This window comes from Python bivittatus, unplaced genomic scaffold, assembly GCF_059951505.1.
Source record: "Python bivittatus isolate LINGU-HERP-01145 unplaced genomic scaffold, Pbiv_v1 ctg000840_np1212, whole genome shotgun sequence".
NCBI lineage: Eukaryota > Metazoa > Chordata > Lepidosauria > Squamata > Pythonidae > Python > Python bivittatus.
In genome coordinates, this window is record NW_028277113.1 from 15410634 (window position 1) to 15434564 (window position 23931).

At 41.4% G+C, this 23931-nt stretch overlaps 1 protein-coding gene and 1 long non-coding RNA gene across 7 annotated transcripts in view; one reads left to right on the forward strand and one right to left on the reverse strand.

Annotated features, from left to right (window-relative positions):
* Positions 1–19102, reverse strand: part of LOC112540988 (uncharacterized) — a 36962-nt gene extending 17860 nt beyond the window's left edge. For all 4 annotated transcript variants that reach the window (XR_015794086.1, XR_015794085.1, XR_015794084.1 and 1 more), the window contains exon 1: positions 18964–19102. This is a non-coding gene — a long non-coding RNA (uncharacterized LOC112540988). The remainder of the gene's footprint in view (positions 1–18963) is intronic.
* On the forward strand, positions 19086–23450 carry LOC103059846 (transmembrane protein 14C). 3 transcript variants are annotated; one of them, XM_007437498.4, is made up of 5 exons: positions 19086–19213; positions 20226–20302; positions 21051–21152; positions 21779–21866; positions 22071–23450. In XM_007437498.4, the coding sequence occupies exons 2-5, from the start codon at positions 20227–20229 to the stop codon at positions 22120–22122; spliced, it is 318 nt and encodes a 105-aa protein (XP_007437560.1). In that variant the 5' UTR covers positions 19086–19213; position 20226; the 3' UTR covers positions 22123–23450. The 3 variants fall into 3 exon arrangements, with proteins under 3 accessions (XP_007437560.1, XP_007437558.1, XP_007437559.1); XM_007437496.3 differs by lacking the exon at positions 19086–19213 and adding an exon at positions 19220–19404; XM_007437497.4 differs by lacking the exon at positions 19086–19213 and adding an exon at positions 19972–20092.
* Positions 23451–23931: the final 481 nt, after the last annotated feature.

Consider the following 23931-nt stretch of genomic DNA (forward strand, 5'->3'; position numbering starts at 1 on the left):
TGCTGGGCTTTTTCCTGAGACATTGCTGGGAATAAGCTGCCACAACTGAGCAAGAGAGATGCTGAAATAGAGACTTCTAGTTGCAGATGTGCCAGAAGATCAGGGTAGAATCTCTGCAAGAGTGGTAGATGGGATCACTTACATAATCCCCAAGTTATCAATGAGCATTCATTCTTGCACATATTAACATCTTCCCTTCAGCATTTCTCAAGGGTAGGTATAAGTACACTTAGTGAAAGACTCTGCCCAGGTAGAGAAGGAGCACTAGAAACAAATAAACTTTTTTGAATTGCCTCTCTTATAGAGATGTTCACAGAACTGTGATAGCCACACCCTTCACAAAAAAAATCCCAGGTGCTCTGAACTATTTTTACTTAAATTATCCATCTGCAGGTAAAGACTCCAAAATAATGTGGCAAGCAGCTTGTGAACATGCTGGATACGGAGCTGCTGCAAGGAACACAGACTACAGAGGAATGGAAACTTACGGGTTTTCCTTTTTGGCTTTCCTATCAGTCTCAGGAAATTTTTATGTCTTCAGCATTGGTTTGTTATTGCAATAACAAAGGTGACAGAGTAGCATTTTAATATTTAAATTAATAATTTATTTAATATTTATATTATTATTATTATTGCAATTTATATGGCTGCCCAATATATATAATTAATTGTTATATATAAATATATACATAATTTAATATTTATTATATTATTATTATTAAAGTAATTTATATGGCCGCTCAACTCATTCTTGGTGACTCTGGGTGGTTTACAGAAATAAAACCCCAAATTCAAACCCACTACACCCCCACTCCCCTGGCGACAACAATACATTCAAACAAACCACTTGATGGGCTCCGTATCAACCTGGGATCCCCAGGCCCGCTGGCAAAACCATGTCTTCAGGGCCTTTCAGAAGAGTTTCAAGGTGAGGGCCAGTCTTATCTCCACAGGGATGATGTCCAACAGGGAGGGAGCCACCACGGAGATTTTAGCAGTTCAGTATTTTATTTAATGAATAGTTTAGAAATTTAGTATTTTAGATTTTCAGTATTTAGATTCTTCTTATATTTAGAATTTTAGTTTTGCCCCAATATTTTTTTTTTAATCTCAATTAATAGAATTTGTCTGGAATAAATAACTTTCTCAGGCTTTTCATTGACTGATCCTGCAAAATTCAAGAAAAGATAGACTATTCTCACATGGAAGATTTATTTGGGGAATTTTATTATCTTTACTTGGCAATCCTGGGATATCAGTCTCAAATATATCTAGGAAAAGAGTTAAATGTTGTGGGAAAAGATGAAACTGGCATCATTAGGTTTCCCAGCTTTCAGTTGGCCATTTTCGTGATGATTTTCAGCTGCAGCTAGATTGGCAGATGGCCTGCTGTCAAAATCTTAGATGGCTACTAAAGGGTAAGGTTAGGTCAAGATACTGTTGGTTTTTAATCTTTGTACACAGCCCACTGCTGTGAGATGGACAGCCATATAAATTATTTCAATAAATAAATATCCTAGCCATCAGAATGCCTCATTTTTGTACATCCTAATTTTAGACATATTTAACGGAAATCAAATCCTAATGTTATTAAGAAAGCTTGTTTCCTGTTAAGTCAAACTCAGATTGCAGCCTGACTCTATGTATTCATTGCAACCACTGTAAAAGATCACACTTAAGAGCAAACCAGGGGTTAATTTTTTAATTTGAACCTAAAACCTGTATTCTCAAAGGGCCCTTGAAGAGCACAGTCCTAATTAGATGTACTATTTACAGGTTGCATAGAACTGGTTGGAAGCCAAGGACATTTGTTTTTCTTACTTGGGTCTTTTTGTTGAACAGAATGTACATAAATGTGCATGTAGTACTTATCTTGCTCTTGAGCATGTCCCAATTTGCCTGCATTTATTCAGGATCAACTAATTAAATCTGCCTTATTCTCAACTTACTGGATTCAGTTAGCTCAGAAGTGTCATATTGTATTCTAAAACAGCAGATGACAAAATGCATATTAGAAACAGTAGGAGTGAAGGTTCCTGGGATATAATTGAAGGGTAAATATAACTCAGTTCTGCTAAAATAAATCAAATCTACAAATAAAACAAGGAATGCAACTTTTTCCTCCCACATTTCACAAACAAGAATAGACAGTTCTATATACCGAAATTGGGAGTATCTGGCCAGTCTTTTTCCTGCTTGCAATGGTACATTTACAATAAAAGTCAAAATGTCATCCTGTGTATCAGGTTGAAAAAATGTCATTTATTTGTTCAGTTCAATTTAAATGTATAGTGACCTTCCCTGACTGAGTCACTTTCCTCCTCCTCTCCCTCTTCTCCTCCCACTCCCATTCATGGCAAGCCTGGGTAGTTACTTAGAAAAGTACAATTACCTCTGAGTAATCATGCCTTTAATCACATTATGATTAGAGAATGACGGTACTATATAAGCTCACTAGGAATTACATTCCTATATGATCTATGCGACTTTCTTCTAGGATAAGCAAATAGAGAATCCACTTCCAAAAACTGAATCTTAGGGAAATTGCTTCAGAAGGCACATCTGATGCTGACATAATTGTCCTTTTGGCATCAGGCAAATATGCTTTTATTCTCTGAGGCTTTTCAATGTAGCTAAACACTGACTTTATTTATATCCCTGCACACACACTACATGCACAGATACTTTATGTTTACCTGTAAATCTATCTGTCCATCTCTCCATCCGCATGCACACACGTGCACACGTGCTGCACAGAAATCTGAACTGTTCCAGGTGCTGATATTATTCAAAACATTTTTTTTCCTGTGATTTTCATGTATTATAAGCTTCCCTAGGAAAACTGGGGGTTTAAAAAGAAAAAAAGGAAACAAGCAGGCCAGATGCACAGGCTTCTATAATTAAGGAGAATTTTAGAAGGAAAAGATTTCTGGAAGTCAGCTCTGAATAAAAGTATGTACCTAGAGAAGGCATCAACAATTTAAGATTGGAGGGGGAGCCTACCCCCACAGAGCTAGAGCTACGTGGCTCATGCTATACTGGAGACTAGGTAAATGGGTGTAGGAACCAAGATTCTAATGCTATGAGTAAAAAGGGTGATTTTTGAAAAAATCTCTAAACACATTGCAAGTCCTGAAGTTTCAAGGAAGGTCCTTTCAGCTGATTTGTCAAAAAGGCTTTTCTCTTCATCAGTTGTCAGTACAGTCATCCAGATTCGCGATCTCGGTCCGTTTGGTCTGACAAATGTTACAAGCATCACTTTATTTCATGCTCCGGTTTTACTGTTTCAGTGTTAATTTTAATGTTGTCTTTTAGGAATCACATTTTTTAAAAAAAATCTCACCTGTTACCTTGCTTTGATCCCCCCATTTAGGAAAGTAATTCATATTGAAAGATAGTTAACCGTGAAAATTACCTTGCTTTCCCCCCACATATTCCTTTAGACTCAGCTCCTTTTTCCATGTTTGGGCTTACTGACCACTGTGCCCACCCATCAGAAAATTCCCTTATGTGGAGGATCTCTTAGCTTAGATACTGGGATGCAAAGATGCATCTAATTAATTTTAAACCCAGGTTTTTCTCTGGCTGTTCTGCTCCCCCCTGCCCCAGCCACCTTTTAAATAGCTGCATATATTATTTGGAGGAAAAACAGATTTCATCCTGAAGAAGGGTATTATATTTCACTTTTAAAATAATATAGTACATACATCCAGTCATACCTCCAGTTTTAAAATATTTTGAAGAGCAAAAAAGATGGTGGTGATTAACTGAAACAAGGTGACTACAAAGATTCACTTCTATATTTTTACTAAGGCCAGACTGTTACGTGAACTATAGAAGTTCATTTCTGATAACCTTTTAATGTGTTTAACCTGTACTCTGTTAGTCCTTCCTCTCTTCCTTCCCCCATATTTTGTTATCTCAGCACCATCAATTTTGTGTCACATTTCTTTTCTCTTTACATACATTTGAACTGGGTTTTCTCCCACCCTTCTTCCAAGGGGCTTGTGACGAGGTACATGGAGTCACAGCTGGAAAGGGAGCCCACTGAGTCCAACCCGCTAAGGCAGGAATCCAAATTAAAGCATGTTTTTCGCCAAAGCTTTACCTCTGGGTAAAATGAATATGCTATATCCATTAGTGATTCCCAAAAAAGAGATGCTGAAAGCCGGTGTGATCCGCACAAGCTTCATTAAAGGTAAATACGTATAGGAGTAAACACACAATGCTCCTTGTGATAGACAGCAGGTGTGTATGCTATGTTCTGCCATGGCACATCCGTGCCAAGGGGCTGGTTTGTAAAGTTTTATAACCCTCATGCTGAGTATGTTCAGAACATGCGTGAGAAACTAGCTTATCAGCCTGTGAAATGCCCTGCCTATTCATGACTCCTCCGCTCTTATTGCGTCCGCAGATAGCCTCCCCGTGGCCCTGTTTCGGGTGACAGAAGCCCTCCTGGGTAAGGATGGCTCAGAGAATCTTCTGCAGGGGCATGTGGAGGAATTTTCCCAGCATCTGTTGGATAAAATTGCTCGGATTTGTTCTCAGTTGGACACTGGCTTTGTTGCAGGTCTGGTGGAGATGCCTAAGGAGGAGTCTTGCCCTGTTATCTGGGAGTGGTTTGAACCTGTTGGACCTGAGGAAGTGGACAGGGTCCTTTGGGCTGTGAGCTCAGCCACCTGCTCATTAGATCCATGCCCCTCCTGGCTTGTGAAAGCAGCCCGGGGGGTATTGTGTGAGTGGGTTCTAGCGATGGTAAATGCATCTTTGAGGATGTTGTTCCCTCACCTCTTAAGGAGGCTTTGATTCACCCCCTCCTCAAAAGGCCATCACTAGACCCCACTAGGCTGGACAATTTTTGTCCAGTATCTAACCTCCCCTTTTTGGGGAAGGTGATTGAGAAGGTGGTTGTGCAACAGCTTGGATGAAGCGGATCATCTGGATTCCTTTCAGTCGGGATTCAGGCCTGGGTATGGGATGGAAACAGCATCGGTCACACTTTTAGATGATCTCTGGCAAGGGCGGGATGGTGGTTGTGCATCCATCCTTGCCCTTTTGACCGCTCTGTGGCTTTCGATACCATCAACAATGGTATTCTTCTGGATTGGCTCAGAGGATTGGGGGCGGGGGTGGCACGGTATTGTGCTGGTTCGCGTCCTTCCTCCGGGGCCAATTCCAGTCAGTGGTGGTTGGGGAGGAGAGATTCCGCCCTCGGCTCCTGTTATGTGGGGCGCCGCAGGGTTTAGTACTCTCCCCCCTCCCATTTAATATCTACTGTACATAAGGCCACTGGTGAGCTCATTTGTCACCAATTATACATCTCTACCCCTGGTGAATTAACCAAAGTTGTAAAAGTGCCTGGAGGCTGTGAGAGTCTGGATGGGGAACAATAGGCTTCAGTTGAACCCTGGCAAGACTGAGTGGCTTTGGGTTTTAGGACCTTCTGATTCTAGGATTATGCCATCTTTGGTGCTAGACAGTGTGGCATTGTGTCAGGCAGACCCTGTGCGCAATCTGGGGGTTCTCCTGGAGTCACAACTCCTGCTCAAAGAGCAGGTGGTAGTCATGGTTAGGAGGGCCATTGTCCAGCTTCATATTGTGTGCCAGTTGTGCCCATTCCTAGATCAGGCTCACTGTCACTCATGCCCCAGTCACCTCCTGTTTGGATTTCTGTAATGCACTCTACATGAAGCTACTCTTGAAGAGTATCCAGAAGCTTCAGCTGGTGCAAAATGCATGTGTGCCCCTAGAGTGGTACACATTACATCTCTGCTCCGTGAGCTGCATTGGTTGCCAGATTGCTTCTGGGTCCAATTCAAGGTGTTGGGTTTGATCTTTATAGCCCTTCATGGCATGGGGCCAGGTTATCTGAGGGACTGCCTCTCCCCAATTACATCTGCCTGTCCCATCAGGTCTGGCAGAGAAGGCATGCTGCGGGTCCCATCTGCCAGGGAATTACATTTGGCAGGTCCCAGGAGGCGGGTCTTCTCTGCTGTGGCACCCGCCCGGTGGAATTTTCTCCCACCATAAGTGAGATTAGCTCCATCCCTCTCAACATTCCACAGGTCCCTCAAGACCTGGCCATGTGATCAGGCCTGGGGGTCCCAGGGGACTGGGGAGATTTTGCAATGGCCCCCTTACTGTGATTAATTTCATCCTCTCTGTTTTGTGTGCTTTTTGTAGGGTTAAGGTTTTATTTTTTAAATGTTACTGCTTTTATGTATTTATTGTTTTTAATTAAGTGTTGTATGCTGCCCAGAGTCGCTTTTATGTGAGATGGGTGGCTATATAAATATTATAAATAAAATAAATAAATTTTGTGTTAAAAATTGTTCTATTATTTTCATTCCATCTTTCTAATCTATTGAGATCATTTTGACTCTACTGTCTAATAATATACTCTCCCATACAATGTTGCATGATCTGCAAATCTGATAAAGATTCCCTTCACCTAGTCACCCAAGTCATGAATAATTGGATAGTAGCTTAATTAGACCCAACCAGAAAACTGTTGTGACACTGCATTTGGTCCTAACAACATAGCTACCCAATTATGGATTTTGCATTTCTTTGAATGTATGTGCCAGCAGGTCCATTAGATATGCAGATTATGCAAATTGCAAATCAGTGAAGGATGCAGGATGGTGTTTTGTTTGTTGTTCTTGTATTCAATTATACAAAGAGACTCCTGGGCCAAAACAGTCATAAATTCCTGGGGGAATTTTACTACAACTGAATTTAGCAAAGAGAAAGGAGGAACAGAGATAACGTGGGAGAAGGGCAGGACCCAAATATTAAACAACAACAACAAAACTATGAAACTTCAGAAGGAGAAGTGTAGAAAGAAAAGGTGGATGGAGAAAAAGTATTTAAGGAGTAGATTAGGAATGGGTCAAAGTTCCACTCAGCAATGAGGCTCATAAGGATTAATTTTGGACCATTTGTCTCCCAATCTAGCACATATTTGCTTTGAAGATGAAAAGGATTAGGAATAAGTAAACTAATTGAAGAGAACCAGTTTGGTGTAGTGGCTAAGGAACCACGCTAGAAACCAGGAGACCATGAGTTCTAGTCCCACCTTAGGCACAAAGCCAGCTGGGTGACCCTGGGCCAGTCACTTCCTCTCAGCCCTAGGAAGGAAGCAATGGAGAGAGCCAGTTTGGTGTAGTGGTGAAGGCACCAGACTAGAAATGAGGAGACTGTGAGTTCTAGTCCCTGCATGAAGCCAGCTGGGTGACCTTGGGTCAGTCAAGCTCTCTCAGCCCTAGGAAGAAGGCAATGGCAAACCATTTCTAAAATCTTGCAAAGAAAACTGCAGGAAACTTGCCCAGGCGGTCACCAGGAGTCAACACTGACTCAAAAGCACACACACAAGCCCTAACTGAATAGTTCTCTACACACTGGAATGAGAAATTTGCATCCTAATCTCCCTGAAGGATCTTTGGAACAATTTTTTTATTTGTACAGGTGGGTTTTATAATGTCAAATCTGTGGAGTCCTTGGGGTTCTCTGAGCTTGGTTCTTTTCTTGCAAACGTTTCATTGCCCGGCTAGGTAACATCTTCAGTGCTAAAATGGGAAGAGGTTTGCTCTCTATTTATGCCTTGCCAGTGCTGGAGGGGGTGGGGGTTTCGTTTTTCTCCTCTGGTAGTTCTTTGATTAACATATGTTTACTGCTTGATTGTGTGCAACCATATGGCATCTCTGTAGCACACAAACCAACAAAATCACTCCAAAATACCCTAAGTAAACCAAAAGACCCAGCAGCCCAAGAAGAAAAAACAGGAGTCATCTACAACATACTTGCACTGTAACAAACACTACGTAGGACAGACAGGCAGAAGACTAGCAGAGCGCATCCACGAGCACCAACTAGCAGTCAGAAGACTTGATGAAAATTCCTTAATCTCACAACACATGGACAGACTCAACCATAGTTTTAACTGGGAAACTGTCAGCATTTTAGACCAAGCTAAATCCAAATATGCAAGAAAATTCTTGGAAGCTTGGTATTCAGACAAGGCAGCAATCAACAGACACATAGAGATAAACAGCATCTACATACTATTCAAAAGAGACAAAAGACCAGAAGATCGCCTCACCAGCAATCATCACCCAGATAAGCAAAGGTTACCACCAGACACACAATCAAGCAGTAAACATATGCCAATCAAAGAACTACCAAAACAGAACCCCCACCAGCACTGGCAAGGCAGGCCACAGCAGATAAATAGAGAGCAAACCCCATCCCATTTTAGCACTGAAGATGTTACCTAGCTGGGTAATGAAACGTTTGCAAGAAAAGAACCAAGCTCAGAGAACCCCAAGGACGCCACAGTTCAACCCTGAGCTACACATATTCACCTCTATTAATGTCAAATCTATTCTGAAGAAACTAGTGTGTAAGTTATTCAGTACAGTTGGCTATCTCACCACTGCCCATAAACATGGTAGCAACACTATGTTGTTATACTGAAGGAGGCTGTTGAAGCAGGATAAAGAATGAAAATAAATTTTATATATTTTGTTGTTTAAAAAAAGAGAGATTAATTAGCCAGAAGTTATAAGTAATTAAATAATAATAATTCCTTTCCCAAGCAAGTATATTTCTGATTATCCTGTACTAAGTAAGAATACTGCAAGATCAAAAATGGGTTGTAAAGGACCGATTAAACGAACCATGGTTGTGAGACACATTCCTTCTGAGGAAAAGATGAAGTGTTTGACGTTCTTTGATGAAGGAAAGAAGTTGATAAAAACAAGGAGTGGGGATTCTTGACACATGGCTGTAAAATTATGCATGGCATGAAGGAAATGGAAATATTTTTTTCCCTTCAGTCCTCTTTCCTGTAAGTATACAGTGAAGTGGATTCAGGACAAAAGGAAAGGTTGTTCGTTTGTTTATCAAATTTCTACCCCACTTCAATCAAATTACTCTTGGGGGTTGCATAGAAAATAAAACAAAACATTCACAATCTGATTAAAACCCTGAACAGAGCCATCAAAAATTATATAACAATAAATGACAAAAATAAGAAAAAGAATAAATAATGGTGTCATATATAAACTCGGGAGAATATATACAGTGGGGCAAAAAAGTATTTAGTCAGCCACCAATTGTGCAAGTTCTCCCACTTAAAAAGATATGAGAGGCCTGTAATTTTCATCATAGGTATACCTCAACTATGAGAGACAAAATGGGGGGGAAAATCCAGAAAATCACATTGTCTGATTTTTAAAGAATTTATTTGCAAATCATGGTGGAAAATAAGTATTTGGTCAATATCAAAAGTTCATCTCAATACTTTGTTATATATCCTTTGTTGGCAATGACAGAGGTCAAATGTTTTCTGTAAGTCTTCACAAGGTTTTCACACACTGTTGCTGGCATTTTGGCCCATTCCTCCATGCAGATCTCCTCTAGAGCAGTGATGTTTTGGGGCTGTCACTGGGCAACACGGACTTTCAACTCCCTCCAAAGGTTTTCCATGGGGTTGAGATCTGGAGACTGGCTAGGCCACTCCAGGACCTTGAAATGCTTCTTATGAAGCCACTCCTTCATTGCCCAGGCGGTGTGTTTGGGATCATTGTCATGCGGAAAGACCCAGCCACGTTTCATCTTCAGTGCCCTTGCTGATGGAAGGAGGTGTTCACTCAAAATCTCACGATACATGGCCCCATTCATTCTTTCCTTTACACGGATCAGTCGTCCTGGTCCCTTTGCAGAAAAACAGCCCCAAAGCATGATGTTTCCACCCCCATGCTTCACAGTAGGTATGGTGTTCTTTGGATGCAACTCAGCATTCTCTCTCCTCCAAACACGACGAGTTGAGTTTAGACCAAAACGTTCTACTTTGGTTTCATCTGACCATATGACATTCTCCCAATCCTCTTCTGGATCATCCAAATGCTCTCTAGCAAACTTCAGACGGGCCCGGACATGTACTGGCTTAAGCAGGGGGACACGTCTGGCACTGCAGGATTTGAGTCCCTGGCAGCATAGTGTATTACTGATGGTAGCCTTTGTTACTTTGGTCCCAGCTCTCTGCAGGTCATTCACTAGGTCCCCCCATGTGGTTCTGGGATTTTTGCTCACTGTTCTTGTGATCATTTTGACCCCACAGGGTGAGATCTTGCATGGAGCCCCAGATCAAGGGAGATTATCAGTGGTCTTGTATGTCTTCCACTTTCTAATTATTGCTCCCACAGTTGATTTCTTCACACCAAGCTGCTTGCCTACTGCAGATTCAGTCTTTCCAGCCTGGTGCAAGTCTACAATTTTGTTTTTGGTGTCCTTCAACAGCTCTTTGGTCTTAACCATAGTGGAGTTTGGAGTATGACTGTTTGAGGTTGTGGACAGGTGTCTTTTATACTGATAACAAGGTCAAACAGGTGCCATTACTACAGGTAACAAGTGGAGGACAGAGGAGCCTCTTAAAGAAGTAGTTACAGGTCTGTGAGAGCCAGACATCTTGCTTGCTTGTAGGTGACCAAATACTTATTTTCCACCATGATTTGCAAATAAATTCTTTAAAAATCAGACAATGTGATTTTCTGGATTTTTTTTCTCATTTTGTCTCTCATAGTTGAGGTATACCTATGATGAAAATTACAGGCCTCTCTCATCTTTTTAAGTGGGAGAACTTGCACAATTGGTGGCTGACTAAATACTTTTTTGCCCCACTGTAAATAGCAGATTATTGTCATAGGACCATGCTTCTTATGTTGCTTCTATATTCTTTGCACAAACAATAATAGCTCACTCATTTTCAAGTTAACATTAATCAGAAAATACAAATGCCCAAGCCAGGGTAATGAAAAATAACTCACTAAGAAAACCAACAAGTACAATTTAGAAGGGGGACACGGTGGCACAGCGGCTTAATGACGCTGAAAGTTGCCGGCCAGAAATGGTCGACGCTTCAGCGGTTCGAGTCCAGCCTTCATGTTAAACAGGGTGAGCTCCTGTTTCCTCCCCAGTTCCTGTCAACCCGACAGGTCGAAAACTCACGTGAGTAGATAAATGGGGACTCTCACTCCGGTGGGAGGAAAAATGCTGGCGGCGCCTTGCAAAAAGGATTTGGGAGCAGTTGCCAGTAAGCGCGAAAAACCGTGCTCGCCCGAAAAGGGCGCGAAGCAACGGAAACCCCGCCTCCTGCGCTCGCCAGCTGGGCTCTGCTCTAGGAAGGAGGCACTGGCAAACCACTTCCGAAACACCTTGCCTTGAAAACTGCAAGGACTCGTCCAAGCAGTCACTGCAGGGTCAGCAATGACTGAGCGCAGACAAAAAAAAAAAAAAAAAACAATTTAGATAAGGTCTAAACAAGCATTTTATTAATCCAAAACTAGCAGATTACAGCAAGTCACTGGTCTCTTGTATGCAGGTACACCAAGAGCTAACATTATAATGCTCTGCTGATCTTATATAAAAAATTAATCAAAGTCAGTTTAAGGGTAGATAAATGTCAGTAGAAACACCAGTACATTATAGCTGATAAGGATACAAAGTAATACAAGAGAGATACAGGTGTTCTCTACAAGTAATCCTCGATTTACAACTACAATTGGGACTGGAATTTCTGTCACTAAGCAATGGGGTCATAAAGTGTGATGTCACATGATTGCATCGCTTAGCAGTGGTAATCTGGGCAGTCCTGGTTGCCATCGTAACCCCAAGATGCGCTGGTCGTTAAGTGAGAAGAGGCAGAAATCTCAAGTAAGCAGCACAGGGGTGCCACGGGAGAGGCCTGGGGGGGCTGGAACAGGCTGTGCATGAGTTGGGGGAGGGGGGTGCTGCAGTGCGGTGCAAGCTCAGGAAGGCCAGACACATGGGTTATTAAATTACATAATAATGAATAACAATAACAAGAGACCTGGAACCAAATAAGTGGTTACACAGAGTGAATAGTTGATGTTACCATCAATCAGATCTGAGCAAATAAAAGGAAATAGATGCAAATGGAGAAAATGGTGAACTTGAATAAGGGTGAGGAAAAGGATGACCCTCTAGGCAGTGTGCATTTGGATTTTCAAAAATCTTTGGCTAAGGCTATTTCCAAAAGCTCTTCTTTAACGTCTTCTATCATGAGAAAGGAGGTTTTCAAATCTTACGGAGAGGCAACTGCCGGGAGGACAGCAAACAGGCTTGGGGGAATGGGGGTGGGGCAAGCTGGAAATAATAATTTTGCATAAGCGCTATTGGAGTCTCAGCACGTAGCGACTGATTAAGAAAGAGATCATGAGGATGGAGTGCAAACCTCAGTGAAAACATCTACCCAGCATGTTATGTGAAAAAAACGGCAAATTCCATTCTAAGGATCAAAATAACTGAAAAAAACCTAGACAATATTGTAATGCAAATATGACATGTTACACCTTAGAATACTTGGTACTTCTGATCAGCATTTGTTCTGCAATCAGCAGATCGCTTTTATATGAGATCCATATAACAGTTTTAATTTTCCTCAGTTTCTGACTTCTTTTTTTCTTATTATTGAAAAATTGCTAACGAGGAAAAGACAGAATGGTTTGTTTGTTAAGTTATTTTAGAAAATGTATATGGCCGCCCATCTTACAGATGAACTCTGGGTGGCTAACAACAATCAACCAAAACAATGTAAAACCTCTATAGATCAAATAAAAACAGAATTAAAATAATCATAAGACAATACCCAAGACACTGTATAACAAACTCAACCACACAAACCATATCTTCATTGGGCTCAACTAATATCCTGGCCAAGCCACTGGAGAAAAGCCAGAAGGATCCCCAGAATACGCTGTGGCTCAGAGACTTCTTAGTCTGCCGTGGCTCGGGGGCTGCCAGCTCAAACACTTGAGTCCAGGAGCACAGGCAAGGATGCAGCTACAGGGCAGGGAGGAAGGTCAGTGAGCAGCAATCCCTGCTGGTCCCTATGGACAACCTCAGACAGGATCTCACATCCAGTGATGTCTGGGGCAGGGCCCCTGGAGGCTGCCAGAGACTCACGAATAACAACCGCCATACCCCCACCCCTGCCCTGCTGTTGCGGCTGATGCCACACTCAAAACCCAGGAGGGCACATTTCAGAGAAGGAACCCCCCCCTCCTTCAGTGCCCAAACAGGTCTCAGTAATACAAGTCAGGCTGGCTCTCTCATCCACTTCCTTGTCCTATGCCGGTCCAGTCTGTCTTTATAACCTCTATGGCAGCAATCCTAAGAATTAGCAGGGGCTAAGTCCTTTGGAGTCCATTCCACGCTGCTTGGCAGCTGAAGCAAGAACAGCCAACCCGCAGTGCCTGCTCACCAGGGGTCCTCTGCGATGAAGAGACTGACACCCGGCGCAGTCCCGCTTGGCAGCCACCAGGTACACACTGCACTGGCCTCCAGCTGCTCGGCCCGCTGCTGCTGCACTGGCTGTCTCCACTGCTGTTGCCGCTGCCATTCCTCCTGCCAGCCCAGGCGACTGGCACCAACCCCTCTGGCCATCCACCAAACCAGCCAGGACCACCAAATACCACAGACCATCCACAACATCCTCAACAAAAGAAGCCTACCAAGCAGACATCCACTTTGGTGCCATGACAGAAAAAAAAAAAATCCACTACAAAGAGAATATCCAAGTTGCCCTTCATATTCTCACTCCCCTCTCACAAAACCGTTGACAACTTTAACTAGCCCCCTTGGTAAGTCCCATATAAAAAGACTCTCCACATGACTCTTCTGGTTGACTATTTGCATGTCTTTTCAAACATCAGCTGGTTTCATTTGTGTATCCAATATTTCATCTTTTTGTTTTAAATCCACGCTAAAATAGATTTCAGTCTTATCTAATGAAACTTGTTCCTCTTCCGTAACATCATCTAATTTATCTATAATATCATATATCTTTGAAATTATTTTCTGAACGTAATAACCCTTCTCTTTCATGAGAACCATTGGTATATTTGTTTTCTTCTTGTGCCCTCTAGTGACCAATCTTCAAAGTCATCTTGTCAGTTATTTTTGTTCCCAAAGGTAAACATGAAAAGTTTCCCACAGGAACAATTCGATTAATTTCAGAGTCTAAAACTGAGTCCATCTGAGCCCTTAGTCCACTTAAAACTTTCTAAAATCAACACTCCAATCACCCTTTTGCTGAATATTCCAAAAAATTTTTTTTTCCAAAACCTTATACTCGTAATTAAAACCTCTTTCTTAAAGGATTGAAGAATCACTCAGTGAATACGATAAAACTTGCCATTCCAAAGGTTCTCAATTTTTAAAAAGGGATAAAAAAATTAAGTCCAAGGTGATCAAGAGGTGAGGTTCAGTCAGGGACAATTTAGGCTACATTGACAGCTACAAGCTTGATGGAATCCCACAACTCCCAGCTGTTTGCAAGCTGACCGCGAAAACCTTGATTCCTGCCATTTACTCACAAAAAACAGCTATCTGGAGTACGTGTGGGTGATCTCAAAGATCTCTCCTTTATCCAGAGAGATTTTGGTGGTCCACATCCTGTGTCCAACTGCCGTTTTCAGTTGCCAGTTTTCTGCTGGACATCATTTCACCATTCCTCATCAGAAGTAACTCCCCATGGCACCCACCTTTTGGAACATCATTCCCCAAGATTAGACTGGCTCCGTCCTGTTGGGGTTTCATAATGTCTTGAAAACCCGGCTTTATGCTTGATCCTGGGGCCCTGGGTGTGGGTTGTATGGATGATGGAACAGATCGTGCCTAGCTGCTATGTGTTTTTATTTTTGTTTTATATTATGCATTTTATGTTTTTATTTGTTTTATTGTAATCCACCCAGAGTCACGTAAAAGTGAGATGGGTGCCTATATAAATAGCATAAATAAATAAATGTGTCCTGAGGGCATAAGAAGAACTTGCCATGTGACATCCAGAGATCTGTACTGAGTACCCTCATACTTTTTAAAATCTGGAGTTGACATGTTACTCCAACAGCCCTGAAAGACTTTGAGGTTAAAGCTTTAGCCCAACTGCTGTATAGTTCTCAGATCTGAACTGACCTCAGTTTTACAAAGCCGGAAAACCATCATCCCTGGTGATGCCGAGAAGAAAGAATTGCTAGAGGAATTCTGAGTGAATGCCTCTAGGCTGCCTTGCCAGGACCAGCATGCATGCCCAATGCAGCAGTAAGTTTTGGCAGTTGTGCTTTGACCAATTATTGGCTTGAATTAAACACATTAACCAGTGGCTTAGCATCTTGGACAATTTCCAGTCTAACTGGCACAGAAGGGTAGAATTCAGTGGCTTCACTTGGATTTTCTTTTAATGCCTCATTATCTATGGAGTTTGAAAAAGCGAAACAAATTATTAAGCAAAGAATTTTAGATGATGCACCAGCAGGTTCTAGTTAAATTACCAGAAACCACTTACCCTGGAGGAGTTTTAAACACTTCCCAAGCAGCCAAGTATCTTACTCATCTAATCCCCTTGAAGCAGCATGGAACCCTTATGCTGGCTTGCCTTACTATTTTAACATTAGAGGACACAGAAGATAAATTTCATAATATCCTTAAGGGAGACTGGATCCGCCTTGTGGCCTGAATTGCAGAGTCTGACTTGTACGGCTCATCACATTCCTCTGTGTGCTCTACAGGTAACAGCACTGATGAAAACTATGAAAACAGGACAAGCGAAGTACACCAGCAGAAGCCTCAGCACTATATTTTGGATAAATGCCAAGAATTGTCTATTTCTGCGGACTTTCTCTTTCTACTTGCACAATACTAAGGCCCAGATGGAACTGAAGCCCCTATCCTCTGTGACAGTGACCCTGTCTCTACTGGGCTGGATCCCAGTTAGCCATTCTGCAAAACCTGAGATATTCCTCGAGCTTTGGTGAATGAAAGAACAAGTATAGGCCTGGAACATCAATCTGGATAGCAGCAACAGGACAACCATTGTGAAGATGCCATAGACAGGACGTGAGAGGCCTGCTGGAGGTGCAGTCTTGATGTAAAGACTTGGTTTCCTTTCATTTAACTTCTACTTTTTGCCGGGTATTGAAGCTTTTTTAGAAAAAGGAAATGACAACTTTAAAGAAAGTCCAGTTTTCCATTTTGTGGAGGCATCTGGCATCTGCATGGCAACAGCATGAGTAGATATGCCCCCTTTCTAGAAGTTTCAGACTTTGGCCCCCAATATCTCTTGCTGTTGGCCAGCCTGGCTGGGATTTATGAGAGTTGAAATTCATCAATATCTGGGGGGCAGAGGGTGCTCATTCCTGAGAAGGAACAGCTTGTGATCTCCTTCCTCCTGGATTAAGAAAACTAGCTAGCTCTGATTCAATTCACTCATTTATGCTGTTCTTTGACTCACTTTCTTTATTACTGTACTGCTTTGTGTTTACACTTGTTCTATTTTTATTGGGATTTCTTTTTCATACGGTGTTTAAAAATGTGGTAAGATATCTTTAAAAAACTAAATGATAATATGTTGCATCAAGGAAAAGGTCAAAGTAGGGTCATTCACGGGGGAATCAAACAATGCATCTGAAAAAAGGTCTGGGCTTCAGTCACATGATCGCAGCAGCCAGTACCTTGACTTTTTTGACCTCACCTCCCCCCACAGATGCCTCTGGGTCAAGGGAAAGTCAAATGGAGATGCTGTTGGAAATTAATGTGTTTGTCCCTTGGGCTTGGTTTTCTTTTTTTACTGCTGTGTTCTTGGCTGAAAAACCTAAAGAAATCACTAGATGGCAGCTAAGAGCCAGAGATTTCTGCATCTGCTTGCTGCCATCTAGATGCTGGATTTTTTCTGCAGCCCAGATGTTTGACCTTCTGTTTTATTCAGAGATCCCATTTATATTATAAAGACGCTTGCCTTATCGTTTAAATAAAACTTGCCCAGATATTATAGCAATATAAAACATATTATGGAAATAGGCATGCATAGATTTATTTTCTAAAACTGATAGAAATCTAGGCCAGGAGATGTATGTGGTGAACGGTATACTGTTGACATTATTTAGGGGGGAAAAAAGCAATTAAAGATGTAAACACTTTTTCAGCTTTATCCTTTTCTTAGGGAAGCCTAAGAGGAATGATGCTGGCAAACAAAAGATAGAAGGCGGCTTAACAGGCATCCTGCATTAGAAAAAAGACTTCTGATCATTTCCCAAACAATGAATAAATGTCCATTTCAGTAAAGAATTTCCTTTTTATGTATATGGGAAGAGTGTAACCTCCAATGATATATTTAGTTCCCTTTCAATGGAGTTCTTAGTCTGGTGGTTTTGCATCTCCATTTCACTTTTCCTTGATCTGCAGGGGGAGGGATGGTGTCTGCCGCAAAGCGCGGAACCCCTTTCCCCCGGGTTCTGCCCAATAAGACCCTGAAGACGAGAATTGGCTGTTCCTCCTTTTATTGAAGAACTTCAAGAAAAAGGACTCCGTCTCACTAAAGAGAGAGGAGCCCCAAGCAAACTTTTATATCTATTTTTATATTTGCTGGAAAAAAAGGGAATAAACATAATTGGTTACATTGAGATAAGAAAATAGGTATAATTGGTTACAATGTTGTGCAGACGCACCTGATTCCATGTTACATACGAACATCCCATAATAAGCTTAGCATGTTCTATGTTTTCTAAAATTCCCACCTTTGGGGTGTGTGTTTTGCTATGCTAATTAAGCAAAGGTTACCTCTCGGTCAAGCCTCTAGCTTTGCCAATTAAGTGAAGGTTGTCTCAGTCAAGCCTCCAATTTTCTGCATCCCTAACACTCCCCTTATCTCTAACATTCCTCTTTTATGCCAAGCCACCTGCAGTTTTTACATGATTCACACTTACAAATCTCATCTTCTGACCACGAGGTCTTACTGCTGCTCTCAATGGTCAAAAAAGTCAAGATGGTGACTGCTGCAATCATGCGATTGAAGCCCTGATCCTTTTTCAGGTACCTTGTTTGATTCCTCCCTCATTCAGTACTTTATATCCTAGCTCCCCAACGTCTGGCTGAAGTTATGGACAGACAGGCCTGCTAACTGAACTTTTAAAAACCCACATACATGCCATGCACATTTAAAAGGGGAGGGGCCTCAATTCCATGGATGTGGACTCTCCCCACCCCCCTGCAGATGTCCCTGACCTTAGGTTAAGTAACTGAAGGACATTCTGACTAAGAACCCTTCTTTCTACAGGGAGCTATAGAAGAGTATGTGCTTCACATACCCATATAATGACAGTATACCTAGAGACTTCAAGAGGTTGCATTTTCAGCTACAATTATTTTTTGAAAAAACAAATGCAAGGAAAGCCTTTTTTTTTTTTTTAAGGAAAAATATCTTCTTGGTGGGCTGCTGTGATGCAAAGACAGATCCTGGGAAGTGGGAATGGTGGATGATAACTGCTAGAATGTCTTCATAAAGTACAGTATTCTGAATTTGCTTGAGAGGAACAAGTTAATGTGCTGGGCTGGTCCAGACAAAACCCAGTGTACTGTAATGGGCATCAGACAACATAATATAAGCCAGTTAGTTTGTGGAAAAAGGCATTAGATTAGAAACCAGAAGATCCTGAGTTCTAGCCCTGTCTTAGGCATGGAAGCCGGCTGGGTGAGCTTGAGCCAGTCACTCCCTCTCAGCCCTAGGAAAAAGGCAAGGGCAAACCGCTTCTGAAAACCGTTACCAGGAAAACTGCATGAACTCGTCAAGAGTGACTCAAAGGTACAAAAGAGAGAATTCAATCTGAGCAGGACCCCAGGTGATTTCATAAACAAATCCATGTAGTTCTCTTAGCAACCATCCAGAAGTGATTTCTCACTGCCTTCCTGGGGGATGTTTTTCCGACTTTGGGGATTTCCTAGTGCTCTTCCGCTACTCAAGGGCGATTCTACTTAGTCTTTCTGATGAGCCAAGGTCGGCTAAGTGCTGCCACCTATGGTAGTTAAATTCATCTTACACATATATTCTTCATATGATTATAATGCAAAGCTTCTCGCCAGATTAGCATTCAAATGTAACGTTTGTACCTAACAAACAAGGCTGGACTGGGGGCGAACGGCAGTAATTTGGCTCACGTCCCGTTGCATTCCCGGCCAAAGGCTCTAACGAACTCCGAGCGCCGCGCTACTTGTCCTTTACTCGGGGTTAGGAAACGCCGGGCGCGTTGCTGGTCGCCCAGCTCTGAGCCCGCCCCGACGCGACCTACCGCGAGAGGATTGGAACGCCGAGCCGCTTGACGTCCCCGGAGCGGCCCTGCGCGCGCGACCTTTGCGGAAGGTTAGTCCGGGCGCTGCTCGCGTCGCTTCTTCGTTGCTTTTTTTCCTGCAAATCGCCTTTTAGCGGAAGGGAGACTTGGAAATCGTGAGCTTCGTCTGGCTAACTGACGCGGTGGCATCAATGCAGATTTGCTTCTCGGGGAAGCGGGAGAGAATTTCAGGAGGAAAATCGAAATAGTTTTATCTGCACAGGTAGCAGGCGTCATAGCGATTTTCCGATCTGCAGATTTTAAACAGTGCTCAAGCACTGGAGATGTTACCTAAGCGGGTAACGAAACGTCTGCAAGAAAACAACCAAGCTCAGAGAGCCCCAAGGACTCCACAATTTAAACAGTGCATCTGGCAAGTTGGTCCAACTTGCCAGATGCACTACAGAAAAATGGTAGCCTTCTTCCCCAACCTGGAGCACGCCCCCACTGTATCTGTTGGACTATAATTTTTGCCTTTCCCTGGCTGAGCCTGATGGGAGGTGACACCGAAATAGGCGAATGTGTGGGGTTGCGCAGAGAGTGTTGTTGCGGCTTGGTGCCTTTCCTTTAGAGTTAAAATGTCGCGATGAAGCATAAACCAGTGTCAGAGGTGGGTTTGTACAACTCATTCAGCTAAAATGCGTGACCGGTGCTCCGCGACCCGAGCCATGATTAATTTGTACGCTAGTTCCCAGACATACAAACCAGATTTGCACGTAGCCTGCCCAGACAACGAAAACAGCGTACAACGTGTTCTCGAGTCCAACACGTGTGGACGCCACGTGGGTCAGTTGCCTTTGAAGAATCACGTGTCTTGTTTCGACTGGTTTGCTAAGGTTTTGAGAACCTTTACCTTTGTCTCGAGATCCGGTATTTTTTTCAACGGAAAGGGGACATCTTTTTCAGCGTAGGTAAACGTTGCTCCATCTTTTTTTAAGTTGGTCGTGTGAAATCTTTAGAATCAATTCACCCGGAAAGAAAACCTGAATACATTTTTTAAAAATCTATTTCTGGATTTGGTATTTGTTCCTATTTATGTTACAGCATGAGTGTGGATTGGATTGGCTATGGCTATGCTGCGTTGGTTGCCTCCGGTGGAATAGCTGGGTATGTAAAAGCAGGTATGATCTCTCCTTTTGTTTTCTCCAGCTTTCACCTTCTGTCAATTTATTGGCACAATAGCGATGAGATGTATTTTGGAACTGACTACTTCACTACAGCTCCGAGAACAAAACTGATTACTAGATTTTCATTTTGCTAAAAGCCCAGGGTGGATTTTTAACAGTATAAGCAGTGTGTGGCCCATCTTACCACAACCAAACTAATCTCAAGCTGTGGAAGTTAGTAATCTTTTTGTTTCCACGAACAATGCAGCCCATAATTTCAACTAAAAAAAAAAAAAAGAATTCCCAACCTGTAATAAAAACGATCAGAATGGTAGGGACCAGGACAGAAGTCCTCTTGCGCATGAATGCAAATAAACAGGCAAGATTTACTGTTCAAAGTTCGCCATCATAAAGAGAATTACACAACGTTGCAGATTTCTCCTTGCAACTGTTTTGGAAATGAAGTTTTGCAAGCCACATGTCTAATACAAAATTTCCCTTATTCCTGCTGTGCCCTCCCCCAAGTTCTCCTTCCTCCAAAGGGAAGGCTAGCTTGTAGCTTTGCTAAGGGAATTCCCTCCCATAAGCGCCTATCACGAGGCTTGCTGTAACTTGTGGTGGGATAGAACTCCAAAGGGCTCTATGCAGGAAGCCCTTTTATGTCCTCCCCTACTAGGGTGGAGCTGGAAGAAATGTGGCAGCAGTTTGTTGGGTTGACACATTTCATCTTCTAACCAAGTTCTGTGCTGTCTGTTTAAACTAGGTAGTGTCCCTTCCTTAGCTGCTGGTCTCCTCTGTGGTGGGTTAGCAGGATTGGGTGCTTATCAGCAGTCAAAGGACCCAAATAATATTTGGCTTTCTCTGGGTAAGTATTTTTCTTGCATCAATATTCCACACAGAGAGACGTGTTTATTTGTATGCACACACATTTATTAGATTACTTTCAGTATTCCTTTTCCCTCTACCCTGTTCTGAGATTCAGTATACTTACAATCCAGGATTAAGTTAATGGCAAAAACATAGAACCATCTCACTGGGTGTTCAAGTTTTCACATGTGACTTGTCACCTTCTTTGTTCATCTTGTAATTTATGTGCATTTTAAGGTATTACTTCAGAAAGCATGTTCTAGTTCTACATTTATGCATGTTTGCAATTGAACTTTTACACCCTATTCGTGCCAAGTGTTTTGTAAATCTTGGTATTTTTTTTTCTCACATGTGTAATCTGCAGTTTAAATTAATTCTATTAGGGAAGCATGCTGGAGACTAGTAATTGCAGAACTAAGAGATGCAGTAAGAATTTCAGGTTCTTGACTCTGAAAACAATATATGAGGGCAGGAAGTTAAGCAGATTTCAGTATGGTACTGAAGTCCAGAGGCAACTTCTTCTACCATCAGGCCTTTCCTGATGTGTGTGCTTATATTTGGTTCCATACATTCTTCCTTAAATGTCATAATTTACCACTCTTGGGGTTGTCATATTTTTTCTAGCTGCATCTGGAACCTTGACTGTCCTGATGGGAATGAGATTCTATAACTCTAGAAAACTGATGCCTGCAGGGTTAATTGCTGGTGCCAGGTACAACTCCTATTTTCCCATTGTTAAGTTCTGAATGATTGGGTTAAATAAACTACAGAATGTTGGTTTTCTTTGGATAAGCATAGGTATTGCCAAGAACATATCTAAGGTACAATCATTTAATTTATTAGCAAAATTTACTGACACGTTGATTTATTATTTAAACAGTGCATTAATAGTTGATTTCTATTTTTATTTAAACAGTCTATTAATGGTAGGCAAACTTGGACTACAGATGATGGAAAAACCTCTTTAGCCATAATCATGCAACAAACAAAAAGCAGATGAAAGGCCTACGGAGACTGCCCTCACAATGCCTATTTGGAACAAAACTGAAGACAATATTATGCTTTTTAAAATTATACCATTTGCAAAGTTTTTAAACTATAAAATGTGTTCAGGATTTGTAAAGAGTCAGTTATTACATAATTGTAGCTTTCATGTCTCAGTTTTTATGTATGCATTTCTTGTCATAACTCCAAACATTTTATGATGATGAACGGGAAACATATGGTAAATGGTGTTGCTGATGCCTTGCAGGAAATATGCTTGTTTAACTTAGTGTCATCATGTCTCCAAACTGAAATTCGTCTCTATGTATTTATACATAAGGAGTTTCACTCAAAAGCAAAAAGTTTAAAAGTTCTCTTTAAAATCAGCTAAAAATTATTAAATGTCTAAGAGCCTTATGAATTGTGACTTATTTCCTAATTTTAAATAAATTTGAATACCAAAATTCTAAGTTGTAACCTTTTACAATTAAAGGCTAAATAGGCTTTCTAATTTATTTGTATATGAAAACATGCAGACTGATATTTTTATTGATATTTCTCAATAGAGAAGTAGATGCCTTCAGATATATTAATTAAGAATGCAATGAAGCATATGCAAGAGTAGATGTATCCTCAGATCTCCTGGTCATTTTTACATTTTTGTACAATTGGAACTAGACATAAACAAGCTTAGAGTATGCCCACTGAAATATGAAGGCCAAGTCAGTTGTGTTTTCAGTGGTTTTACTCTAGTCATAAATAAAACGGAGCCCAACTCACTGCTTCTACGAAGCTTCAGAGCATTTCATATGACATTCTTCCTATGGCCAGATGCATCTCTGAAAGAAATCAGTATCCCATTTGAAATTACCAAATGCTGCATATGTTTAATGTTGGATTAGGCCTTCCACACCCAGTAATTCACTCAAATGGCACCTCATTTGATTGCTTTAATAATGTAGTGTATAAAATTCAAACAATTATCAGCAGGTCACTTCTACTATGAAGAAATCTCCTTTTCTCAATGTTTAGAAAATAAGAGTTTGAGTTTGGAAATGCAGACTCTCATCAGAGTGAGAGTACACAGAAAAAAAACACCCTTGTACAAAAGAACTTTCTCAGTTTCAACAGTAAACACTGAGGTAATACAAGATTCATCACTGTATGTCTGATAACATGTCATTCTGTGAAGTGTTTAAAAGCATTTTAAAATCAGAATTTGGTACTACTGTATTCTGATATACTGATAATACTTTATTAGATGAAGGCAAGAGCATGGATTTACTTAAGCATAAACAAGTCCTTCTTTCTCCCTACAGCATTCCGCCTTTTATTTAAGGAAAAAAGTGTCAGTTCAGCAAAAGCAAACCTTGAGCACATTTAGAGAAAAAATAAATACTATTTTAATAAAATAAGCAAAAAAAAAAAAGTAACAAGTTCTTTGCCAGAGCAACTATCCTCTAGCAATTTCTTCCCCTTCATATCACCAATTTAAACTTTAGTTGAGGTCAATTTGTGCAATGGGTATTGGGCATCAGGGACTAATTAACATGACTACAATAGGCCCTAGTTGGCTCTATTTTGGTGTATAAAAAGTTGGTGTATAAAAAGTTCTATTGGTGCAAAGGCAGAAAGTTATACTGCTAATCATGCCATGATAATAGGATCACTCTTGGGTGTACTGAAATTTATGAGCTGATTAATTATTTTCCAGGTGCCATTCAAAGTGCTGTTTTTAACTTCTGAAACGTAATACGGTTTAGACTTGATAACCTGAGAAATAGGCATCTCTC